This window comes from Macaca mulatta, chromosome 12 (assembly GCF_049350105.2).
Source record: "Macaca mulatta isolate MMU2019108-1 chromosome 12, T2T-MMU8v2.0, whole genome shotgun sequence".
Taxonomy (NCBI): domain Eukaryota; kingdom Metazoa; phylum Chordata; class Mammalia; order Primates; family Cercopithecidae; genus Macaca; species Macaca mulatta.
The window spans coordinates 66,771,739-66,799,161 of record NC_133417.1 but is presented as its reverse complement, the minus strand read 5'-3'; the positions used below and the strand labels follow the sequence as shown (position 1 = coordinate 66,799,161).

Genomic DNA, 27,423 nt, shown 5'->3' with positions numbered 1-27,423 from the left:
TCACTAAAATATGCTAAATATGGTAAAGTTAGAACTTTGACAATGTTTTTTTATTTTATGCCTTGGAGGTGAGTTCTCAGACTTGAGCTCAGCCAAGTGCTACAAATAAGTAAATTCTCAAAGCATTGTAAGACCAAGTATCTTGTAAGACAATAAAAATTATACATCTGAAAATGTTATTTTATGTATTTCACTGTACAAATGAATAAGAATACAGGAGAAGTCAAATGAACATCAGTTAATATCAGTTAAGTCATAATGATTTACATTAAAATGAATGTTAAAATATACCTTTAGCTTATGCTCTTTTCTGTTGATGATGACAGCTGTAATCTGTTGGTCCATAAAAATTAGGATAGTACAAAGCAGAGCTGGAATTATAGCAGCTATTACTGTCCACCATGGGTTTGGACCTAAAGGTGTAACAAACCAGCCACGATCATCTCTGGTGGGCTGTATAAAGTAAAGGATGTGCATAGTTATGAACTGGATTAATGAATACTTGATCAAATTAAGTCTTACAGATGCTACCAGGAAAGCCCTAATTATAAACAGAGGAGCTGAGTGGGCTACAATAAATAATAATAATACTCATAAGGCACTTAAAACCATTTTAAGTGCTTTAAATATTTTAACTCATTTTTTTTCTTCACAACACTCTAAAGATGACACAGAAAAGAAAATTGAGGCATAGAGAGATCCAGTAACTTGCCCAAGATCTCAAAGCTAGTACGTGGTAGAGATGGGATTTAAACTCTGACAGATTTGTTGAAAAATCTGTGTTCTTAATCAATACCTGTATTAAATAAAATAATATCAATATTTACCATTAACTATTGGAAAATGTGTTGAAATTTACAAATAGCACATTGACACATAGAACACTGTGCTAGAACTGAGATACAAAGATAAATCAGAGGCTTCTTTCAGTTTAGAATCAGAGACAGACATCTAAACAGAATACATCATTATGGTATTGTAACTGTTATTTTTGATGTGCAGAGGCTATTGAGTGAAAATGGAAAAAAAGATACTTGGTCAGAGCAGAGGCTCAGGGAAGGGTTCCAAACATGACTGCTGTCTGAGATGATTCTCAAAATTTCATCTGACAAGAGTCCTATATAGAAGTCCCCAGCCCTGTTTGACAGAGAAAACAAAGGGGCACTCCTAATCTGAAAAGCTGAAATCTGAAATGATCCAAAATCTGAAACTTTTGAGCACTCACATGATGCCACAAGTGGAAAATTCACACCTCACTTCATGTGATAGGTCACATATATTATTAAGAATAGTGTATAAAATTACTTTCAGGTTATATGTATAAGGTATATAGGAAACAAAAATAAATTTTGTGTTTAGACTTGGGTCCCACCCCCAACATACCTCATTATGTGTTTGCAAATATTTCAAAATTTGAAAAAAAAAAAAAAAAAAGAACTCTGAAACACTTCTCATCCCAAGCACTTTGGATAAGGAATGTTCAAACTGTACCTCATTAGTAACATGGTCAGAATTCTATTTCCAATCTATTTTTATCTGTTTTTCAAGCCTTGTTCACTGTACAATTCTGCCAAGATAATCCTTTTCTCTTAGTTTCAAATGCTTCCTTATCTTTTAAGAATGTTATATATATATATATATATATATATATATTTCAACTGTCAGAATTGACAGGAAATTTTTTCAAGCAATTTTTATATTTATAATTATTTATATTTTGTAATTCTTATTTTTTTAAACATTAGACCCCAATTTTAGCCATGCTGTGTGCATTTCATTTACTGCTCTTCTAATCTAAATTCTTTATATTTTCATGAAAATCCTAAGTACTAGGGTTATAGGTATCATCTAAATGAAGATTAGACTGAGAGAGATGGGGAGAGGGAGAGAGATAGTAAGTGCTATGATAAATTCACCTTGAAAACACTTGGTACTTGTAGTTTTGGAGATGGGATCCCAATGGCATAGTCAATTAAAACCATACACAGAATTGTAAGAAAGACAGCAAAATCACTCACTATGGATCGAACCTAAAAATAATGAAAACACTTGTCACTTAAAGTAGCTATAAATATCAAGGAATACTCAGGAACATAATCTAGAGTCACACTTTATAAACACTTTATGACATAATATCATAATATTATATTTTATGCATACTATAAGATTACCATTAGCTCTGTCAGAACCTGAATATATATTTATGTATCACTGTCGTTAAGATTGGTACACACTCAACCTTTCCAGAATGAGGCATTATGGAATAGCTACATCGTGGTTGAGTTGTTTTCAATGTTTATTTAAAATCTAACTTTATGATGAACCCATGCATGTGAATATTCAGAACACAGAATAAGGTAGCATGGGCAGAATTTGGCGGGTTTTAGGGATCTCTTTCACACAGGTAACATTTTAATATGATAAACTTGAAGCATCATAAAATAAAATTATCTGTTTTTATCAAAGAAACATAATGTTTTAGTTTATCTAGAATATAAGCATGACAGTTGGGAATGTACACAACAGAGTGGGCAAATTTAAAATTTATTCTATGTGAGCCAATTTTTAAAGCCATTTCTCATTTATAAAGCCAATTCTGAGCAAATATTCACATACAATTATTATCCAGATCTAGTCTATTTTAAGATGCCTTTATGACATACACACAAGCATACACAAAATGCTTAAGATTATTGTTTCAGCTTATAAAAATGTTTTTGTATTAATCAGAGTAAGTTTTTTGGGGAAATAAATGAATCTTCCACTTTAGGGAAGAAAGTGGTGACAAAAAAGAAGCTCCTTTCGGAAGGAACAGTTCTTGAAATATTTTCCCAGAGTGGAATTTTGATCATAATCTATAGCTCATCCCTAAGAAGCTTGTTTCCTTGTTTCTTTTCCTTTTTTTTAATTTTTTTTTGGCGGAATCAGACATTATAGGTGTTACTTTGCAGTGTTAAATATTGAACTAAGCTGTTTCTCTGTTTACTTTCCTTTCCAAATATGCAGATGCAAACGTAGTGGGTTAGGGGGAGGGACTGACGGTTTAAACACTGAAAAAGAGAATATTGTTCCAATGAGTCTTGCGGGGGCTTCCCCAATTAGAGAATGTAATATAGGCTCCTCTGAGGTATCTGTCAGGCTGGAATAGTTCCCACTGTTCACTGGGCAAAAAAGTGACAATCAGTAATGCAGTGTGTGCTGTGAATTTCCAAAAACGTCAGTAGGAAAGTAGGAGTTGATCCGCGGGGTTTGCAGTTAGGAGAGAAGCCTGCATATGCACTCCCAGCACCTGCATCACAAAATTCTTTCTCTTCAGCCCCTCATCTCACCCCACAACTAACCTGGCAGCTCACTCACACAAAAGCCTTTCAGTGGCTCCCTTTATTACACCAATTGCTCTTTCTTTTGTCCTATGTTATTTTACACTTAGATCAAGAAAATTATAGTCTAAGTACCTTGGTTGGAAAATATCTGCTAGTCTTGAACTGCTTCAGGGTGGCTGACAGAGTAACTGTGGAAAAGAACAGGATCACCGACCAAAATAGAACATCTGGAACATATGGGTGATCGTGGCCACAGGCCCGTCCAACATACTCTCCATGCAATGATTTGCATTCCTGCCAGAGGAAGTAAAACAAATGGAGCTACTAAGAAAAAACCAGACACATTTCTTGCAGAAAACTAACACCTTCTGATCAATTGTAGTTCAGATGCTGAGGCTTTTCCTTTATGGCTCTCGCAATGATTTAACAGGCATTACATTACGACTTCCAAGTTCAACTTGGATGGGTGGTGAGAAATATCAAAGGTTTATGAAAAATTTGAACATGAACCACTTTTTAAATTTAAATGTACAAGACTAATTGATTTACCAATTAATTAATGTGCATTAAATCTAATACCTACTAAGTTCCTAACACCAGATGTATTGAAAATATGACATACGTAATAGTGATTGGTTACTAAGGTCAGACACTATGCCCAGCTATTTAAATACATCATTTAAATTACTTTTCACAACAATCCCATAAAATAGGTTCATGTTATTATTTATATTCCATGTCTGAGGAAACTGAGGCATAGAGGGGTTAAATAATTTGTTGTGGCCTCACCACTGGTGGGCAGCCGCAGAGCTGTGATACAAACATGACTTCTGCAGTGAGATTATTATTGCTTATTGACGGACAACAATGTTTTGTAGAATTATCTAGTCCAAAAGCTGCCAAGAAAGATGAGAAAGGCAACAAGAAAACTATGACATACAATGACTGAAATGAAATTGTAAGTCAAAGATGGGACTATCGAACTTGGATTAAAGAACAAATGAGATAAAATTACTACATGAGCAAGGCAAAGCTCATATTTACTATGACTTCTCCATGGGTTATTTTTTCTTCTGCAACTGTAGTTCTGTAAGAGCCTGAAGAATTATTTCTAATTACTGCCTTAGCCATGAGGTGGCAGCAAAGTCAAAAAAATTTTTTTTCTCCAGGAAAAACAGCATTTCAAACAAATATTTTGAAAGAAAAAAAATTATTTTAAACTTACTTTGGTTTATCTTTCTAAAAATTAGATTACTAAAGTATTTTTACATTTCAAAACAGGAAATAATAGTTTAAACGATCCAGTGATTTCATTAGTCCTTGAGATATTCTTGCCCTGAACATAAATTGAATTGCAGAGAGATCTTGGAGAAAAATATGAACTCATAGATTGACCACAAACACAGAGTCTGCCTAACTTCAGGCCTGAAATCCTTGTAGAGCAAAAAGTAAATACATTCCAAAGATTGTAGAACAAATCACAAATAGCTACCCTGTCATCTGAAAACAAACAACTAGTAAAATCTACTTGGAGTTGCTAGTTACCCTAAGCCTGAGAGTCTTGAGAAATATAGTTAATATACCTTATCATTGTCTTAAAGAATCTGTCCCCTTTTCTAATTTAACTGCAAACATCTTCCTTGATAGGCAAAGTTAAATTCCAGTTATTCATGTTAAGCTAATGCAGAGCACAGCAACTTGGCTAATTGAAAAACCACAGAAAAATCCCCCAGGCCTTAATTAAAGTTTTAATTTTCCTTCTTTCAAAATGCCGTAAAAATAGATAAGGTGGCAAAAATGAATCCTTGTGTTTTTCTTCCTCTTCTGCACCTGTCCAGAAATGCTAGCAGAGCAATTATTAAGCAATATAATGGGTAGCAAAATGGTTACATAGAAAAAGGAGCTAAAAGTTCCATGATAAACACATTATCTATAAATTTGTGAGCATCTTTTGTCATTTCTACAGGTATAAAAGTCATTTGGCGGGATCTTGTTCTCAATTCTTAAGAACATAGATGACATTTAAAGGATCCCTTAGCTGTCTTACACTCTATAATTTGCCAATGGCCTGCCTAGTTACATTAATTTAAAGCATATTTGAAAATGTTATTTATTTTCTCTTTAGGAGTAAACAAAATGCTAACTTTAAAAAAGAAAAATTGTGACCTGCTAAATTCAACATTTATTTTCAGTTTTATACGAATTGTATCCCAAACACACACACGGAGGCACACACACATGCACACATACATACATGCACACATACACACAGAGTAAGTCCTGAAATTTAGAAATGAAAACCAAATCCAAATCCTGCTCTCTTCTTTTGAGTCTAACATATGGTTTCAGTTACAATGGGTACTCAAAAAATGCTTGTTGACAAACTGATTTCTACTAATTACTCTTCAAACACATTCTAAGTTTCAGCAATTCTATAAGTTGGCAAAAATTAAGTTAGATAAAATAAGAAATTAAAGTTGGCATTAGTGTCCTGCCCCTTATATATGTACAAGCTAAATATGTAATTCAGGCAACAAAACACCAAACGCTGGTTAACTGCTTATGAATATTTTAAATCGTGCCTAAGGATTTCTTATAAAGGCTGATTTTTGAGATCATATATATACACACTTAAGTACTCTAGCTTGCCATAAATATTTGCATTAAATAGTAAGATGAAACTGTTTCAAAACAGACATTAAGTACTTTTATCAAATGATTAACACTTACTATGCATAGAGCAGTTTGGGAGAATCAAAGAAAGCTAAAGTTCTTTGCCCTTGCTGAGTTGGCAAGGTATAAATTATAATTCATGAGATATGTAACAACTCAATGAAACATTACAGGACCTGCCAAATAAATAATATGTAAATTAAATGTTATATCACTATTTTAACAAAATTAGTTATAAAAGCCACTAGTTCAGTGCTTTATTAATGAAATATTTTTGATGACAGTATGAACATATTGAGGAAAAAGTCAGCATAAAAATTAGACAAAAATTTTAATGGTCTTTTTTTTTACTTAAACATTACAAGATTGTTTTCCTTATATAGTATTCCCTCTGGTGATAAAGACTGTTTCTGGTCAAGATTAGCAATTATCCGTTGCAAAAACTGCTTTTAACTAATGAAAAATAATATGAAAATTTCTGCCTGAATGTTAGCACCTAGTACAAAACTTTTTAAAATGACAAAAAAAGATAAAAAAACCAACAACCCCACAATGCTGTGTTTGCTTCAATTGTAAAATATTTTTCACTATTCTACTTGACCTTAAAACTTACGGTATCTAACTCACAGCTAGCCTGATAACTGTGCTGTATGTCTGCTTCTTAGTACTCTAAAAATTCAGAAGTTTCTAATACATAGAATGAATATTATTATTTAGTATTAAATTATTCACATAATACAAAATACATATAGAATAAACTATCATGTTATATAACTTAGAGATGGGATCATTTGGGTTTTCATATTGAAGAAGACATCAAGAGGCTCTGTAAACATAATATAGTCTACCAAAGAAAATGTAGACAGAAGACCCACTACTGATTTCATTAATCATGACCCCATGTCTAAATTCTGAATAACTATAGCATTTTTTTTCTTGATCAGCTCATCAACTCTTTTATTGTTCAGTTAAAATGGCTCTTTGAGTGGAAGCAGCCTGGCGATGTTATTTTTCTAGGAAAAAATAGGTGGAACTGAATAAATGTTAACAATAACAAAACAACAAGAGTAACTGAAGGCTTATTCTACAGAATACAATTAGGGTAAGAATAGAAGTAGTAAAATATAGGACAAGATAGAATTTTAAATAAAGAGTAAGTAATTTGATTTCAATTTTGAAAGAACATGTTCAATAGAGAAAATCAAGAAAATAGTCAATAGATCATATGCTCTTTACAAGAATCATGTTTAGAGTTTTATAATATCTGTACAACAAAAAAGATTTCTATGTTCCCTAACTGGACCATTTATTAAAATAGTATGCATTTGATCAAATGAACTAGAACTCATATAGTTTTTTGCTGATAGTCATAATAAAATTTGAGCCTATATGGGCAGGTAAAGTGGCAGAAGGTTTGAACCTGTAATGTTTATAACTGGGAAGAGTAGAAAAGAAAGTAGGGCTACTCAGATTTTAATACTTATTAAAAGCAGAATACATTTTCAAATTACAAGATTTTATTGAACCAGAAGTATAGAATGCAAATATTGATAGGTAAAGAGGCACAGAAATTATAATAGATTCAGAAAAATAGAGAAATGCAGGTATGAAAAGAAAGAAATTACAAAGCAGAGAAATGCCAAAGGAAATAAGACAATGGCACAGGATTTAACTGTTATAGGTGAAAAATATGTTGCCATGCCCTTTCTTGAGTGGGAGATAACAACAAAATGGAAAAAAGAAATATCTTGTTGAGGGAGGTGCCAGAATTTTGTGAAGAAAAGTGATATTTGTTCCTCCCAAAGACTTTAGTATTGACACTAGAATATTAGAAACATCCCCTTCCCCCCAGCAGATCCGGAACAGCTGGAGCAGCATTACAGAGTAAAGTAAGAGCATTCTGAGTTCTTTACACAGAAGGCAGACTTAGTTCTGCCATATGGTTTCATTTAGGTCAACACCACTCATATTTAATGTGCTTTCAGTCCATCTCAGTCACATAATTCTGTATAAATGAGCTTTTTGAGCAATTCTGGTCTTCTACTAGAACAACCTTAATAATGAAAGATAACCCCAGTTTACTGATGAGCATCTGAAATGATGAAATTAAAATTCAAACACAACTATTAGTTTTATAATATTATGCATTCAAACAAATTTTACTGTAATGGCAATAATTGAGTCACAATGTCAACAAAAGCTCTTAGGTATGACTTAATTTTCAATGTTTTACTTACTGACACAGTTAGATTCTCCCATATTATGTCAGAGGCAGAAATATTGGATTCCCTCCATTCCTTCAATGTATCATTGCTGGGATTATGCGGTTCCACACAGTTACAGCTGAAAAGGCAAAATAGTGTCTTTTGTGAAATAAGTAGCTTTTTGTGACTGTACCAAAGAATAATGTATAATGGCTCCATTTTCTCCAGTCACAGCATTCCTCTATTTGACAGACAAGTAGTTAGGTTATCCTAAACTACTCCACAACAGACTATTTTCAAAAATCAAGGATGGACTGTTAGGATACTAGACTACTCTACAGTGTTTCCTGGAATGAGAGCTCCTTATGATACCCATTTGGCCCTAAATTGTAAGTCAAATAGAAAAATGATAAATATCCAAATCTACTGTCACTATGTAGTTAATATTGTAAAATCGTATCAATTAAAATTAAAGGGGGTATTTAATTCATATTCTGAAGATCATTTATAACTGGCATATAATTCAAAATTAAGGTTGGCTGAAGGGAGAACTCTAGGTACCTGAGGATATATCAATGAGAAGAAGATATAGACAAAGATACCCACAAATTAATAGCCTTAGAAGTGAACTTTAATTTACAATTTGTTTTCCAAAAATTCATTTGTAAACTTGCTATTTGCCCTTCAGAAAGCATTTTTGTATAGAAGAATTTAATAAATGGTGGTTGGTCTCCCAGATTAACCCACATACACCACATAACTTGTAAGTTCATTGGACCGTTCTTTTAGTGATATTAATTGTACTATAGAACCAAATTGCCATTTCTAAGGTTATTACTAAAGAAAAATATCATATAGTTTCTACTTGGTCTGCCTAAGCAACAGTCTTCTGCCTTCTACATCAGGAACTTAGTCTGTTTCACTTTACCACCACTTATTCATTCTTTAAATAGTTATTGTCTATTACAGCAAACAAACAAACAAACCTGAATTGGGCAGTACAGACAGATATGGTTCTTGCTCTCACTAGGGAAATTGGAGGATTCCGCAGGGAGGCTCACTTGGAGACCCCAGAGAAACCTTAAAAACTGAGCTCCTGTCCATGACGGAACAGTAGGTCAGCCACACCCAGTTACACCCCCTACCTTGCTAACCACCAGTAGGCTTTCATTCCTAAGGGCTAAACAGAAACAAGCTCTTCTGAAAGACTTGCTCCATGGCTGATTTCAACCAACCATGTTACACTGCCCCTTGCTTTTTGTAGTTTCGACACAGCAACTGGCTAGCATTCCTTCCTGATAAGAGACCACTGAACATGGAGTGGTTCTGGCCAGTTTACGGAGACTGCATGCTGAGTCCCTTCATGTCCTCTGCTTCACCTTTTGACATATAGAGCTTAATTTTAGTACATTTAAATGTTGTTTCCACCACGAAGTGAACATGGGACATATGTAACAGACATGTTAGCTTACTACACGTGTGCCCCTTCATGAATATTCATAGCTCCTCCTATAGTCGATTGAATATGTATGCTAAACCAATCCATTCAGTATGAATTCCTGTTTCATTTTTCCTCCTTCGAAGCACCTGCTTTTCAGTTTTAACCAGAGGCTCCATTTCCCACTTGCAGGTTGTGATACCCCCTTTCAGAAATAAAGCTCTCCTCCGTAGATTTTGCTACTTTTTCAGTAGACATTATAAAAAGAAAAAAAAATTAAAAGTGGAATGATTTTGAGCCACTGGTGAAATGTTGAAAAGGAGAATTCATTTGATTGTGAAGTTAGGAACATTGTTGTTTTCTTTCCTTCACTATGTATTTTTCGAGTTATTTTCTTAGTGGTTGCTCTAAGGCTTATCACATATATCCAGCTATTCTGTTCTAGATTGTTCTGTTGTTTTTTACAATGTCCTGGGACATAAATTGCTCTGGGGGTCTGCTCCAATTAAATTCCAGCCTGTTTGCTGCAGTAGCCTTTTGTTTTTTATTTTTAAAATATAGACAGGGTCTTGTTATGTTACCCAGCCTAATCTCAAACTCCTGCGCTCAAGTAATCCTCCCACCTCAGCCTCCCAAAGTGCTGGGATTACAGGTGTAAGCCACGGTGCCCTGCCTGCTGTGGTCAGTGCTTGAGGTTTGTTCTGACCCAGGAGGGCTCTTCTTAGCTATCTCTTTTCCTGATTCTCTCTCATACACTAGCTGATCTGGTTTAGCTTTTCTTTCATGAAGCTACCAACCTCCTCTTAATTGCTTTCCACCAGAACTTACATTATTTGTGAGAATACCTTTATCTTGAACTTCCTTTTACTCTGCTTCAAATAAAGTTAGTTCCTTTGCAAAGAGCTTCAGTGTTTCCACTGGGGAAAATCTCGGATGCATGGCTTCAGAACTAGGGATGGGGACAGCATTGTGTTCCTTTGTAAGTGACTCCCCTGCTTTAGGAGCAGGGAGCTGAGCATGGGCAATAATCAGAGCCTCATTAATAATTGAGAACCCATACTATTCTCAGTGTCCCAGGCCTGAGGTTGAACCGCCACCCTACGGGTAGGAGCTGGGTGAGGGAAGGAAGCCCCAATCTCTTGGATTCATCTAGCCAGAATTTAGCTTCTGGAGGGGAAGGGTGAAGAGAGACAAGAAATGCTGTCAGCCTTCTCCTCTTGGGAACATACAGTTGGCCTCAACTGGAAGCTGAGGAAGCCCTGTGTTCTTGGCCAAAGTTGCCCAGAGTTAAGCTTCTGTCATGCTGAGCTGGGAGGAGAGGAAGGGAAGTGGGTTGTGACTCAAGTGCCTGGGACTCATTGTTCTTACCAAGATTTAGTACACTTTTTGGAATAAACGTTTCTTCATTTGCTGTATACCCTTAAGAAAATTTCCAGACTTTTCATGATTGCCTTTTAAAATTATTTTAACCAGTACAGTTGTTTCACTGGGGAGAGGGTCTGCCGAGCTTCTTATACCACCATTCTGGAAGTATATACTCATAACATTATTTGTAAAGTGCTACAGAAGTCATGACACTGGAGCCATGGAGAGGGAAGCACTGCACATTAACTTGGTTCTACAGTAAATAATACTTACATAATTATAATTACATAAAGATTTCTACATTTTTAAATTTTTTAGAATCAATCTTTAGGCAAATTACTTAACACTTACCCATGGTTACAAAATAACATATGTTAATAGCCATTACAATAGAGCCGGGGGTGGGGATGTAGAAGGCGAAGAGAATATTGGGAGGAAAAGTGAGAATTATTCATCTCCTCTTACAAAGTAGATTGTAAAGAGAGTTACCTATGGCTGATAGAATCAGAAATGGAAATCTACATATGTTATTTGTGGCTATTTACTTATAGCTACAGAGGTTACAGGGATGATGGAACTTAAGATGTGATATTATCATATTGAAAAGGGAGGTAGAGTGAAGAGGCAGGCTGGGGATGAGTGTAGAAAATTAGCTAAATCCGGTCAGGTGCAGTGGCTCGAGCCTGTAATCCCAGCACTTTGGGAGGCAGAGGCAGGCGGATCACAAGGTCAAGAGATAGAGACCATCCTGGCCAACATGGTGAAATCCTGTCTCTACTAAAAATACAAAAATTAATGGAGTGTGGTGGCAAGTGCCTGTACTCCCAGCTACTCAGGAGGCTGAGGCGGGAGAAGCACTTGAACGCGGGAGGCAGAGGTTGCAGTGAGCAGAGACTGCGCCACTGCACACTCTCCCTGGCGACAGAGCGAGACCGGTCTCAAAATAAAATAAAATAAAATAAAATAAAATAAAATAAAATAAAATAAAACAAAACAAAATAAAAATTAGCTAAATCTATATTTATAAGAGCAAAAAGTAAATTTGTCACACTTAACATTGGTAAAACAAGAAATAAAAATATAAGCATAGGCCGGGCGCGGTGGCTCACGCCTGTAATCCCAGCACTTTGGGAGGCCGAGACGGGCGGATCACGAGGTCAGGAGATCGAGACCATCCTGGCTAACACGGTGAAACCCCGTCTCTACTAAAAAATACAAAAAACTAGCCGGGCGAGGTGGCGGGCGCCTATAGTCCCAGCTACTCGGGAGGCTGAGGCAGGAGAATGGCGTGAACCCGGGAGGCGGGGCTTGCAGTGAGCTGAGATCCGGCCACTGCACTCCAGCCTGGGTGACAGAGCGAGACTCCGTCTCAAAAAAAAATATATATATATATATATAAGCATATTATTTAGAAATTTAGAGGCATCACTAAAAATAATTTTTAAAAAAACTTTATTAAAAATGTTGCCTTTGAGTGAACTGGTGCTTTTAATTATAATCTTCCTGTACTATTTGTGGGGGTTTTTTCCCCCAGGATGTGTATGGACTATTTTGATAACAATAAAATGTACTTGAAAAAAATAATTAGTTCTTCTTGTGTCAGCTCTAAGTTTGTTTTCTCATTTCAGAGTGTACAAATTATCTCAAAATCTCTCTTATATTTGCTTTGTCTCTTTTTTTCTCTTCTAAAAGTTTGAAAGGTTTGCAATCATGGGAAAGCCAGTTGAATATTTCTTTTGTACATACCATGCCCTCCTCAATGAGAATTATATGCCCAAGATATTTGGATTATTTTCAACAGCAGAAGGCAGCCTAGCATGTTATAGGTTATAGATTATTATTATCGATAATAATATAAATTATGTAATAATAATTCTTATATTTATTATATAATAAATACTATTATAGATAATAGTCTATAATCTATAATTATAATCTATAATAATAATCTATAAATATCAACTATTATACACAAACTCTGATGCGATTTTGCATGTAATGAATCTTCACCATTTGTATATAAACTGTGAACTCAATTGCTGCATTGGAACAGTCTGACAGAACTGATCCCAGGCAATAGGCCTTGGTCCGTAGTCCTCAGACTTCCAAATAAAGCTAACTTTTAAAAATGTAATTAATTAATTTTGGAGACAGGGTCTCTCTCTGTCTCCCAGTCTGGAGTGCAGTGGCATGATCTCAGTTCACTTCAACCTCCTCCTCCCAGGTTCAAGCGATTCTCGTGCCTCAGCTTCCCGAATAGCTAGGACTGCAGATGATCGCCACCATGCCTGGGTAATTTTTGTATTTTTAGTACAGGATGGGGTTTTGTCATGTTGCCAGCTGGTCTCCAACTCCTGGCCTCAAGCAATCTGCCTGCTTCAGCCTCCCAAAGTGCTGGGATTACAGGCATGAGCCAATGTACCTGGCCTGAAACTTTAAAAGCTTGATTTTTTTTTTTCTTTAGTTAACAGGGCTTCAACATATGAATTTGGGTGGGGTATGGAGAAAAATTCAGTCTATAACAATAACTCCCTGTTCTTTACTTCTCCTCCTTAAGACAGAGTAACCTTCAAGTAAGCCTCCACTTCAGGCTGTGCTTTCAGGGGAACCTAGATTGCAGTAAGTTTTGTTCCACGTGTTTGGTAACATTGAAAGCTTAGGCATCTAGGCATTATGCACAATGCTTAATTAACTCAATAAAAAGTTAATGATTGTCATGCAATATACCATGCTAAGTGTAGTGTTGGATAAGACAGATATAATCTTGGGTCTTTCTTTAAATGCAGGAGAAAAATATTAAGTAGCCAATTACACAATTATTTGAATACATCTGTAAAATGTACTATAAAGAAGTCTGGGCTACTAAAAAGATAAACAAATAGGCATCCACACTTTGAGTCTGGGTGTTCAAGGAAAACAGATCTAAAAGAGGAACAGAATTTGGTAAGGCATAGTGTGGGCATGGCAGTGAGGGTGGGGAACTAGAGAGAGCAAACAGCGTTAATGTGGCTGAAACAGAAGGGGTGGAGGAAGAGATGGGGTATGGATCTGAGACAGGCAGGGCCCAGACTGTGCAGACTGAGTGCTGGGGGCCCTGGTAAGTATACTGCATATTAAAATAATAACACTAAATAGCCTTTGGTTTGTGATTAACATTGATTATGCTGCCGTCATTTAAGGTCCAGATCATTAACTGAAATGATAGTTTAAATCATATTGAGTATCTTTTTTTGTTTTCTTTTTAACACAATGGTATGAGACTAGAAATCAATAACAGGAAGAATTTTAGAACATGCAGAAATATATGGAAATTAAGCAACATACTCCTCAACAACCAGTGGGACAATGAAGAAGTTAAAAGATAAATTTGACAATGTATTGAGACAAATGAAAATGGAAACACGACTTGCCAAAAACAAATACTTTTGTGGGTTGCAGCAATAAGAGTTCTAAGAGGAAAGCTCATGGCAATAAACACTTACATCAAAAAGGGAGAAAGATCTCAAACAACCTATAACATTGTACCTTCAGACACACAAAATAAGGAGAAACTAAGTACAGAGTTATTAAAAGGAGGAAAATAATAATCAGAGCAGAAATAAGTGAAATACAAAGTAGAAAAACAATAGAACTGTTCAACATTCTATTGTTGAAATAGAACGTTCTATTCTATTCTATGTAACAGTAGAACAGCTCAGCTAAAGGTTGGTGTTTTGAAATAATAACAAAATCAACAAATCTTGAGCTAGACCAAGAATAAAGGAGAGAAGAGTCAAATAAATAAAATCAGGAATGAAAGAGGAGACATTAAAACACACTACAGAAATGCAAAGGATTATAGATCCAACATATTGAATAACCTAGACAAAATGGATAAATTCCTAGACACATATAATCTACTAAGGTTGAATCAGGAAGAAACAGAAGATCTGAACAGACCAATAAGTAAGGAGATTGAATCAATTACCAAAAGCCTCTCCCAAGAAAGAAAAGCCCATGACCTGATGGCTTCAGTGCTGAAATCATCAACCATTTAATGAAGAACTAACACCAGTTCCTCTGAAACTCTTTCAAAAAATTGAAGAAGAGAAGTACATCCAAACTCATTTTATGAGGAAAGCATTACAATGATACAAAAGCCAGACAAGAACACTACAAGAAAATATTATAGGTCAATATCCTTGGTGAACATAAATGCAAAAACCTTCAAAATATACTAGCAAATTAAATGCAACAACACAGTAAAAGAATAATTCATTATGATCAAGTGAGATTTATCCCAGTGATGCAAGGATGATTCAGCATTTACAAATCTATAAATGTGATACACTACATTAACAGAATAAAGAACAAAAACCATATGATCATCTCTACAGACACAGAAAAAGCATTTGACAAAATTCAACATTCTTTCATGATAGAAACTCTCAAAAATTAAATATAGAAGGAAAGTACCCCAACACAATAAAGACCACATGTGATAAACCCACAGCTAATATCTTACTCAATGCTGAAAAGTTGAAAGGTTTTCCTCCAAGATCAGGAATAAAACAAGAATGCCTACTCTTGCCAATTTTAGTCAACATTGTACTGGAAGTTCTAGTCATAGCCATTAGGCAAAAGAAAGAAATAAAGGGCATCCAAATTGGAAAAAAAGAAATAAAATTATCCCTATTTGCACATAACAATCAGTAGCACTTTAATACCCTAACAACAAACTATCTGAAAAAGAAAATCAAGAAAACAATCCTATTTGCAATAGTTACCAAAATAAATTTAAAATACATAGGAATAAATTTAATCCAAAGGAGGTGAAAGACCTGTACACTGAAAACTATAAAACATTGATCAAATAATTGTCGAGGACACAAATAAAAGGAAAAATATCCTCTGTTTATGGATTGGAAGAACTGATATTTAAAATGTCCATACTAACCAAAACTATCAATAGATTCAATATAATCCCTGTCAAAATGCCAATGACATTTTTTTACAAAAATAGAAAAAAGCAATCCTAAACTTTGTATAACCACAAAAACCTCTAAATAGCCAAATAAATCTCGAGTGAAAAGAACAAACCTGGAGGTATCACAATATCGAACTTCAAAATATACCACAAAGCTGTAGTAAACAAGGCAGCATGGTACTGGCATAAAAATAGACAGAGACCAGTGAACAGAATAGATAACCCAGAAATAAATCTATGTATTTAAGGTCAAATGATTTTCAACAAAGATGTTGACAGCATACAGTGGGGAAAGGACAGTCTCTTCAATAAATGGTGTTGGGACAACTGGAAGGAAGGAAGGAAGGAAAATGAAAGGAAAGGAAAGGAAAGGAAGTGAGAAAGCAAGCAAGAAAGCAAGCAAGCAAGCAAGCAAGCAAGCAAGAAAGAAAGAAAAACAAAGAAAGAAAGAAAGAAAGGAAAAAAGAAAAACAGGCAGGAAAGAAAGAAAGAGAAAGAGAGATAAGTCACATATATACATTGTGGAATACTTTTCAGGCTTAAAAAGGAACAAAATTCTGTCATTTTGACAATTTGGATGAATTTCAAGGACATTATGTTAAGTGGAATAAGCCAGGCACAGAAAGACCAATACCTTGTGATCTCACGAATATGGGGAATCTAAAAAGATTGAACTCATGGAAATAGAAAGTAGAATGGTAGTTATCAGGGGCTCAAGGAGTAGCGGAAGAAAAGATCAGACCTAGACACATCTAGAGCAACTGTAGCTCCAACTCTCAAGAAATGGCATTAAAGAAAAGCACTTCAACACTGAGAGGTCTTTTGCAGAGTCAGTGGACCAAACTCCTTACGGTAGTAAAGAATTGTGGTAGAAAGATCCTATACTTTGCATTTTTCCAAAGAGAAGTAGGAGGCAGATCAGGTGAATCCTGAACTTCTAGAACCACCACAGATGCCTAATCCATGTCATCATCCATGTAAAAGTTGCATTTTCCTCCATGATCCCGATAGTGAGTGCCAGTTTGGGACTCAGAGGCAAGTCCTAATGGAAATAACCTTTCATACTTAATAAAGATACCCAGGTACTAGACTAAGAACTAAGGATAGTAAAGCTCAGTAGCATGTCCATAGTCTGAAATGAGATGAGTGCTTATTTTAAAAAGTAGAATCTAATGTCTCCATATTGATCTTGAATCCTGCTCCAAATGGAGGCTTATAGATTATAATCATGGCAGCAGCCTCCCTCAAAGTGTCAACTGGGTCTGCAATGTCTTGTTCTGAATGTCTTGCTTTGGTTTTACAGTAGTGGCAGTGTTAGGTAAAAGGCATTAGGTGAACAAGCAAGGATCATAGGTCCTCAAATGTCTTGCAACTGTTCTTCTCATACATATCTGAACCTACCAACCTCAGTCTGTAAGCCAGTTCACTAGTAGTATATTCCCTTAATGGGAAGACTCTCCCAAATTGATTTCTCTGTTACTTTTTTCTCAGAAAAAAAAGGCCCAACACCATAAGAGTTTGTTGGGAAAACAATTTCATACTCTGAAAACCTAGTGTAAGTATATTTATTAATGATAAAAAGGAAACTAAAATGCAAAATAGGGAAAATATGGCAAATTTCTGGCAGGAGTATCATAATAAGAGAGAACTAGCATTATAGTGGATATATACATGAAATGCATGTGTGTGTACATAAAGTATATGTATATGTACTTTTATAACATCTATAAAACAATTTTATTTGAAGATAGGTTGGGAACAAACACATTAGTCCTTTGATCTCCTTTATATTACTACCAAGGGTCACATCTATAGAGATTTAAAACTATCCCATTTTTATATTTTAGCAAAATCACTGTCAGTTCTTCTAAGTTATCTTACCCACCCAAGTAACAAAACCAGAGCAAATTGTAAGTTCTATTCATTTGAATAGTGGATTAGTAAACTGAAGACATAACTGATTCTAAATTAATTTTTTTAAAGCACCATCTTATGCTTTTACTCTGATGTATCCTGGGGGAAAACAATCTTCATTTAAAAGAAAATTAGTCATTGCTTAAAGATTTAAAAAGTATTAACACATTTTTAAAATAAATAAAAAAGGATGGATTGGGGTGATGCTTGGCTCCTGGGAACCAGTATCATGGTGTTCAGCTGTAAGACTGGCCCATTCATCCTCAACAGCAACCTGGTCAATTTAGGTACCAAGTAACTCTAGATGCTGGAGCTGATTATTTGCAACTGGATGAAATGTGTAGGTATTTTGTTCCCAACATCACCTTTGGTCATTCTGTGGTAGAAAGTCCCTGAAAGAAACTAGGCCAGAATCCTGTCTTCAACATGCACAAGATGATATCCAGGCCAGAACAGCAGCTGAAGCCAATGGCTGTGGCAAGAGCCAATCAGCCAATCATCTCAGGATACTGAGAACACAGGGGCTTCGATTAAAAACATGTGGAGACCAGCCTGGCCAATATGGTGAAATCCCCTTTCTACTGAAAATACAAAAATTAGCCAGGAGTGGTGGTGCACACTTGTAATCCCAGCTACTCAGGAGGCTGAGGCAGAAGAATTGCTTGAACCAGGAAGCAGAGGTTGCAGTGGGCCAAGATTGTGCCACTGCACTCCAGCTTAGGCGACAGAGCGAGATACATCTTAAAAAACAAAACAAAAACATGTGGCAGAATGAGATGAAGATTAGATCTTACCAGAGATCTTATCTACTTCGTCAACTTTGCTGGAAGGGCAGGTTATTCAGTGATTTCCCTCCTTTCTTAATCTTACCTACCATTTTTAATTCCACCTACCATTTAACAACATTAGATAATGCTGTTGTGTTAGCTCTGAGTAGAAAGGAAAAGTATTACTTCTATAATTAGTAATACTCAGTAACACTGAATTACTTTCATTAGGAGGTAATATTGAGTTGAATACTGATTCTGCCCCTTTCTAGCTATTGATCTTAGCAAATCACCCAACCCCTGAGTTTCTATGAATTCATTATATAACTAATATAATTATAATATAAATTAATATAATTTATTCAGTAAGTATAATTATAACAACTGGGCAGGATTTGTTGAGAATTAAAAGAGACACCATTCTATATATAATGGTATATAAAGCTTCTAGTACTATTCCTAGAGTTTCATGGATGTTCAATACAAACTAACAATCATAAAACTTTGTGTTTTATAGGTTAAAAACTACTTTGACATAATTGCATTAAATCTGCAGATCACTCCTATGAGTGGTAGGAGAGATTTTTGTTCTGTTTAAAAAATGAAGAAACTAAAGCTCAGCACAGGTTTTTCCCATGGAAAGAATCCAGTAGGGCATGTGATTTCTGGACTGTACTCTTTACAAATGGAGCCTTTGGGAGGTAGGTTAAACAAAGGAAGGTTCTCTTACTTAATTTATTGTCTTTTTTCCAGTCTAAATTTACCCTGTAGCAGAACCAGATGGCTATGAATATTGTGAAACTATAGATCTTGGTCCCATCAGGTATGTATATTTATTATTCCAAGAAGACCAGGTAGCTTAGGAGATGACAGGGTACAGAACTAACCCACAAACTAAAAGATTTATATAGTGTCTCAAATTATACTTAGATAACAAATATGTATTAACGACTTCCTTCTTATAAATATTATTGATATATAATACTATGGCAATAAATAAAAAAGTTAAAACCCAGGATGGATACTCTGATTTTTTTTCTGTATAAATTGTGAGAATTTGAAAACAAATGTAAAAATAAATCTCTTAAGGCTCAGGTTCAGGGCCTCCAACTTTGTGAGGAGGAGATATTTTCCATTTTCTTAAAGTTTTAAGATCCTTGGAGATGTTTCCATGAACAAACTGAACTGAGCACAGTAAAGGGAGGGCCCAAAATGCTACCTGCCTTTGCCTCCCGACTGGGAATCCCAACTAATTACACATGTGGAATTGAGGAAGCAGAAATGGCCTGGAGAGCTAGCTGGTTGAAGATCTGTCATCTATCAGGAGCATCCTGATAGATGATGTTCAACTCATTAGTCAGGGGTCCCTAGCTTAGGTGCACGTAAAAATATGTTGGACTTGTTGAAACTGCCATATGCTCTCTAAAGTCTGTTAGAATTATAACACGTGTTTAAGCTGTTAGTGGAATAATGGAATAATTATTTTATATATTTGCCTAGGCACATAGATATAGTCCTAGAATTCTGATTCAAAACATCTGAACATAAAGAAGCACAGTGGATCTGCCTCAGTTCCTAACCCATCATTGTCATGAATTCAAATAATTGTATCACAGGTGACCATTGCACAGTAGTGCTATCAACAAAACAAAACAAATTGTGTAATATCATTCACCAGGAGCAAGACTCTCTTTCTCATTGAAGTAAATTAGTAATATATTGTCTGAATCTGTTTATTAAGTGGCAAACATCCTATTTTTTTTGGTAGCTAACAAAAAAGAATTCCCTAAGATGGTCAGTTAGTTTACCTCAGAAATAAAAGGGCTAGTACTATAGTTTAATGGAAAGTTATTTGCATATTTTGAAAATTTGTTAAAAGTAAATACATATATAAGAAACTAAAATATAAAATAAAGAAAATATGGCAAGTTTCTTGCAGAAGTAACATAACGAGGGAGAAAGATAGCACTATAGTAGATAATGTGAATACCTCCATGTACAAATGTATATGTGTATATACACACATATATGTTTTCTATAGCTACTGTATATCTATGCATATAGATATGGTATGCATACATTCACTATATGCATGGAATATAGTAGATTTTCTAGTCTAATAGTTTAATTGCTACATTTTATAGATGGGAGGAACTAAACGTTTGATAACTTATCCAAGGCTACACTGATAGAAGTAGACTTGAATCCAGGTCTGTCCCAACCTGAAACATCTACTCTTTTAGATATTACATGCTGCCTCAATATGTGACTTGGTGCCATTCCTATCAAGATAGCCAGAAAAGTGAGATGACTCCAGAACAAATGAAGTAATCTACATTTCACCATGTAGTTCTGCTAGCTTCCACTTTCAAGACCTCTCTTCTATAAGATATTCTTCCAAAACACCTGCAGCTCTGCCCTCTTATGAAAACTACACCATCCCCATTTTCCTCAGCCCCACTGTCCAGTTTCCTATAACCCCATCGAAACCTGATGATATGACTTCTCCATTCACTTTGCTTTACCACTCCCTCAAGAACATGGTCTCTGCGTTCCAAAGTGGTTATACTGTGTTAGTGAGTACAACGGCATGTGTTACTCCATTCCTGGTAGTGTGCTTACATTTTAACAGTGACTTTTTGAAAATGCTAAGTTAGAAATTTGATGTACAAATGTCATAGGAGAGACATTTTTTGGACAGTTGAGTCTACAAGTGGATGTTAGTTACCTACATGCCTCCCTGTCAAAGCTATCTCTAGGTTATGACATTACTCACCTATAAATCAATTCCAAAGTGGAAAATACATTTTAATATACAAGTTTTATATATGTCATAAATAAATGAATTCAAATTTAAAAATAAATAAGTTAAAGATATGTTTGCATCTATATATGTATAAAATCACAGATATCACGTATACCCAAGCAAATTATTGTTCTTTCTTGAGTCTCCACCTCTGACATCTAAAATCTCAGCAAACAGTTCTCAGAGGCTGCCCAATTGTGTAACGACGTTTGACATCTCTGTCCCAACTCTTGGTGGCTCAAAGAAGACTTCTGACTACTTACTTCTTATGTTCTTAAACATCAAAAATAGATATGCTAAATAAATCAATTAAGAAAAACGTGAGAAAAAAATCCCATTATCCTGTCTTTCCTCTGTATTGATGAACTTATTTATAAAACTACAAAAAGTCAAAGAAGAGAAATGAAAAAGAAAAAAAAAGGAAAGAAAGAGAAAAGAAAAATGGAAATAGCACTGTGAGGAGATAGAAAATGAGTTTGGAACAAGCTTTTTTGTTATTCTCATTGAAAATAATTTCTAGTGACTCTGGCAATAAGATGGAGTATTAATGCAAAAAATTTCTTTAGATGCATAGCATAGTGTGTGCTTAGAACACTGAGGTCTTCAGCCAGATTTCCTATGTTCGTTCAAATCCAAGCATTTAGCTGAGCAACCTTGGACAAGTCATTTAAACACTCTGTGTTTTAGTTTCCTTGTGTATAAAGTGAAGATAATGACAATAATCAACCTCATGGGGTTATTATAAAACTAAATGAATTAATATACATAAAAGCCCCTAGAATGGGGCCCTGACATAAGTAAATAGAGATTAATTGTTAGGTATTTCATTTTGGTTATTATTGTTACTATCACAAGCTCATAGACTGAAAAGTCCAACAATCATAAAGCAGAAAAAGGGTTGTATCTGCACTTCTCTACATGTTTAAAAATACCAGTATAATACGCCAATAATTTTCACTCGTGGTGCTGAATTATTTGGCTTAAAATACACTTTTTACAAAATACATCCTTTACTACCCTTTACTGCCCACAGAAAAGCAGTGCTCTAAGCGATCTTGTTTATATAAATGGCTACAGAGTGATTACATAAACATTATAATTAAATGCCCTCATGCAGAAGTCTTTGCTTTTGTTTCAAGGCTAATGGAAGTAATCTGTCTTGTTACACAAGAAGGGCCTGCGGCTGTCTTCTGGAAAACATAATTTGGTAGAACTCCCTTCAACGTTATTACTAATTTTAGTCTTTAGGTTGCAGATGCTCTCCTTTTGCCTCTGTAGTTATTAATAGTACCTTCCTGTGTGCACTAAACAGTTATGGCTTGTGATTCATTTTTTTCAGTTCTCTTTAATGACTTGATTATCTCCCAGAGTGCTATATACCAAGTCAGGTATTAATACAAAACATACAATCAGAGAATCAGGATCTATCCATAGGAGCCAAATGTGTTTTTATGATTATTCTTTTTCTATTTCAGAACGTATTTTTAATTGCAATAATAAAACCACACTACAGAATGTTTATAAAAATAAAAAAGAAAAAGGTATCTCTCATAGTCTTTCTACCAGAGTTGTTACAAATTTTTGGTATACTTCTTTCAGTAGTTCTTATGAATATTTTCAACATATTTTTATGAGCATACAATATTTTTATTCTTTTTTTACATAGCACTATAATGCAAGCATTTTCCTATTGCTACATTACCCTTCAGAGCCATTATTTGTAAGGGATACAACATAGTTTACTTATTCTTGTATTATTAATCATTTAATTAAATTGTTACTATTAAGATGACTATTTAAATAATATAGGGACAATAGTTTTATGAATACACCTGTTTCCATATTTTGAGCTTATTCTTTGAAGAGATGTGCTTAGTACTTATACTTTTCTAAGATATCACTTAAGTATATAACCATAATATATCATGAGGAAAATAGCTTTTCAAAATATGCATCATAGCTTTGTAAAATACCACCACCATTAGCTAACACTAAAAATATAAATACTCTCTCCATTAAATTCCTAAACTTTTTCTCATCTGAAATTTATCTTCATTCAAATAGACATATCCTCCCCATAGCCTTTAAATATGTAAGTTTGGAAATATTTCTCACTCTCTTGGCATCCTATACTTTTATATGATAAAACTCATGTCATTTGTGTAATGTAATTTTGTGTAATATTTAATGTCTGACTCTTTCAATAGACTATAAGTTCCATGAAGGAATCCTGTCTATGTGGTCATTTTTTTTTAAATCAAGCACCTGGCACATAGCAGGCAGCCTTGTCTGACAATTGACTGATTTAACAATTTAAAATTATTTTATACAGATTACTGTGCTAAGTCCTACTGGAGATACATAGACATATATCACAGTCCCTACCTTTAAGGAGTCATAATCATTGCGATTGTTCGCTATTATTTTTACTTTAATATGTCAGAAAGTTTATGAGCTTTAAGACAAAATGATCCTGGGTTTAACCCCGTTTACCATTCATTGTATATGTGATATTGAGAATATTATTTAACTTGTTGGAGCCTTGGATTGATTGTAAAGCAGGGATAATACTTGTCCCATAAGATTCTCGTGAGGTTCAAATGAAGTCATATAGGCAAAGTTTTCATAATAGCTCCTAGAAATTAGAGATTATTCCATAATTACTTGTTGAATAAGTGAATAAATCCTTGATAATTTTTGCTTTTCGTTTTTTCCATTTTTTGTTTTTTTGCTTTCTTCCCATTACCATTGTCTCAGCCAGTAGTCAGGACTTAACCATTCTATGCCTAGGCTATTTATTGCTCCTTGCTCTGCTTCCTGGGATCACCTTCTAACCAAATGTCACATAAATCTTCCCAGAGCCTTGTCATGATCCCTGATGGCCTTTGTACCAGATAAAACTTACTAGAACTTTTAACGCTCTCTGCCAATTGGTCTCCAGAGGTCCATTCTACTCTGCGTAACTACTCTCAGCTCTAGTGATGATCTGAACATGGGAATTTACAGGTACAATGAAGACAGAGAGAAAGAAACATAGGTATGCCACATACAATAAACTCTTGTGGCAGGTACAACAGAAATGGAGGGATAAGTTCAGGTTTCCTTTTTCTGTGAATGTTTCTGAGCTCCCCAGGGCGGTCTACTACTTCTTCTCTTAGGTCTTTATACAGACATCTTGTATAGTACTTGTTACAATTATTTAACTGTGTATCCTCTAGCCTCCCTCCTCATTTATTAATTCAACAAATACTATTTGAGTGGATATCATGTCCAAAGGACATCTCCAGACACTGTCTGATAATCACTAAGGTCTTTGAGAGTAGGGACCATATTGCATTCATTTATACCATCAGCACTGACACACACAAGGAAGATCAACGGATGTTGAAGGAATGAGCTAAGTGAGTGAATGAGTAAGCACATGTGTGAACAGAACAGTAAACCTATTTACTATTCCTTGAGCATTTTGCCCTATTCTACTTCTGAGTTTTGTAGGTTGCTCTTTTCCTGAATTTGAAAATAAATTTTGTTATGTGGAAACTAATTTGAAGAGCACCACCTCGCTCAAATTAGCTCATCCTATGGTTTGTCACAGGACTTGAATTTCCCAACACAAAATTCATCTTTAGAAAGAAATGACAAAATAATGCATGCATACAATGCAAGCTGAACAATTCAAAATATGCAGAGAATAAGAAGCACAAGGCTTCCTTCACCAACAAGGTGAACTCTTTTGCAACCCTTTGTTTTGTCCTTTAGTACTGTAAGTTTGGTATTAATACAATACTTCCAGACTTCTTATTCCCTATGTGTTTCCCATATTCTTCCTATTTTTTTTCTTGAGTTAGGACATTGTCTCTAGAGGTTGTTCTTAGGGGCTTACCCAAGGCCACTAATTGGGTTAATGTCATAGATCCCTATCCCAGGCTTTTAAGCCAAGTTATCACTGTCATGAGGTCCCTGGGGTGTTACTCTTCTAGCCAGAAGCCTCTGTGGCCAGTGGTGCCTTTGCCTGAGTTTTACTTGGGCCCTCTGGGCTCATTCTGCCCACTAGGCCTGGCAGGTTGTGCTCAGCTTGTGCTAACAGCCTGGATCCCAGGCCTGCCAAGGGCACAGAGGCAAGGGGTACATGACTGAGCAAGCATATGGTCTGGCCACTATGCACAGCCAGGCATGCTAGCTGCTATGGTGGGGCAGGCAGTTCCAGACACTGGCACAAGAGCCAGCTCTATGCAAGGCTGTGGCTGGACCAGGCATACTGCAAGCGGCTTACACTGCAGGCTCTGGGGAAAGCAGTAGCACCCAGAAGCTTGGAGATGCCAGGAACTGCAGAGCCCCATAGAGGGTGTCACAGCCATGGCTCATGGAACTCCTAGGTCTGGGCTTCCTGAAGGGCTGCAACTCTTCCCTCCTTCTGTCTTCTCTCCTCCTCACCTGCAACATGGTGAACCAGGGGTGTGTTTCAGCCCCGTTTGTGTTATAGCTCTTTCAGTGCCACTACTTGGTGAGTCCCAAGTTCTTGTCCTGCATCCAGGAAGAATGGGATATACAGACAACTAGAGGGTGAGCAAGATGAAGAGGTGCTTTATTGAGTGACAGTATAGCTCTCAGGAGGCCCAAAGTGGCTAGCTCCTATCCATAGACAAGTCATCCCATCAAGTGTGTGGCTCTCAGCCAAGAGGAGACCAGCGAGGGTAACTCCTTTCTGCAGGCAGGCAGGCAGTCCCCTCGTCTGAGTCTGGCTGAGTCTGGGGTTTTTATGGGCTCCAGAGGGGTAGAAGTGTGTGCTGATTGGTCCATGGGTGGCCATGGATGAGCAGAAAAAGCACCATATTTCTCACTCCAGTCTACAGAACTGGCAGCCTGGCCCCCAGACTTTAGGCTGTCCCTGGCTTGAAGGTGGAGTTTCACTGGGGACCAGCCCCTTTGTGCCCAGGAGATTGTCTGCCTCCTGCTGCCATTCATAGTGCCCAGGCTGTTTGTGCTCGGCGGTGCCCACAGGCCTGCACCGAGCCACTTTCAGCCCCACCTTGGCCTCCCTCCCATGCTTGTCAGTGCACAAAGTCCAGAGGGGGCTGAGGTGGCAGGTGTCAGTACTACCCCAAGTGTGTGCAAACCTGGCCAGGTTGCAACAGCACCCGGGCTCGGCTACAACTTTGCTCCAAAATCAGAGGAGCCACCGGTGGGAGGAGAAGTCAGATAGCAGGAGCAAGTGCTTCCAAACCTGCGGGGGCAGGGGGCTTCCTGGTCCCTGAGAGCACAGGGATAACTGGGTCTGCAGCAATGGCTGGGCAGCTGCAGTTGCACTGGGGAGCACAGGGCTCCCGCCCCACCAACTCAGAAGGGGGCGGGGCTTCCACCTTTTCCTGGGTCCCACCTGCGCCACAGAGTATGCAGCCCCAGCCATGCCTCCCCTGCTGCAGCTGGCATCTTTGCAGCAGCCACTTCAGATGGGCCACTGCTGCCATCACTACCAAGTTTCTCAAAGGAACAAGGTGAAGTGGAGCTTCAGTGTGATGCAGAAAAACTCATCTCCAGCCAAGGTATTTTGCCCTCCTTGTCACATACCTATAAGAGGTGAATTTTTATAATCAAAATAAGCACTATTATGTTCTAATAAGCTCTAAAATAAGAGACTATGTAACTTCATATACATATTATTTTAATTATGTTTTAAATCCTTCTATTCCTATATTTTTATTTCCTGTTTGAAATTTAAAACTTCTAGGCCAGGTGTGGTGGCTCACAACTGTAATTCCAGAACTTTGGGAGGCCAAGGTAGGTAAATCACTTGAGGTCAGGGGTTTGAGACCAGCCTGGCTAATATGGTAAAACCCCATCTCTACTAAAAATACAAAAATTAGCTGGGCATGGTGGTGCACGCCTGTCATCCCAGGTACTCAGGAGACTAAGACAGGAGAATCACTTGAGCCCAGGAGGCAGAGCTTGCAGTGAGCTGAGATTGCA

General features: G+C 36.3%; 1 protein-coding gene across 8 annotated transcripts in view; it reads right to left on the bottom strand.

Annotated features, from left to right (window-relative positions):
* Positions 1–27,423, bottom strand: part of SLC4A10 (solute carrier family 4 member 10) — a 387,026-nt gene that overhangs the window by 34,104 nt on the left and 325,499 nt on the right. For all 8 annotated transcript variants that reach the window (NM_001266840.1, XM_015110179.3, XM_077956433.1 and 5 more), the window contains 4 exon segments: positions 292–453; positions 1,917–2,030; positions 3,456–3,617; positions 8,234–8,339. In NM_001266840.1, coding sequence (NP_001253769.1) covers positions 292–453; positions 1,917–2,030; positions 3,456–3,617; positions 8,234–8,339 — 544 coding nt within the window.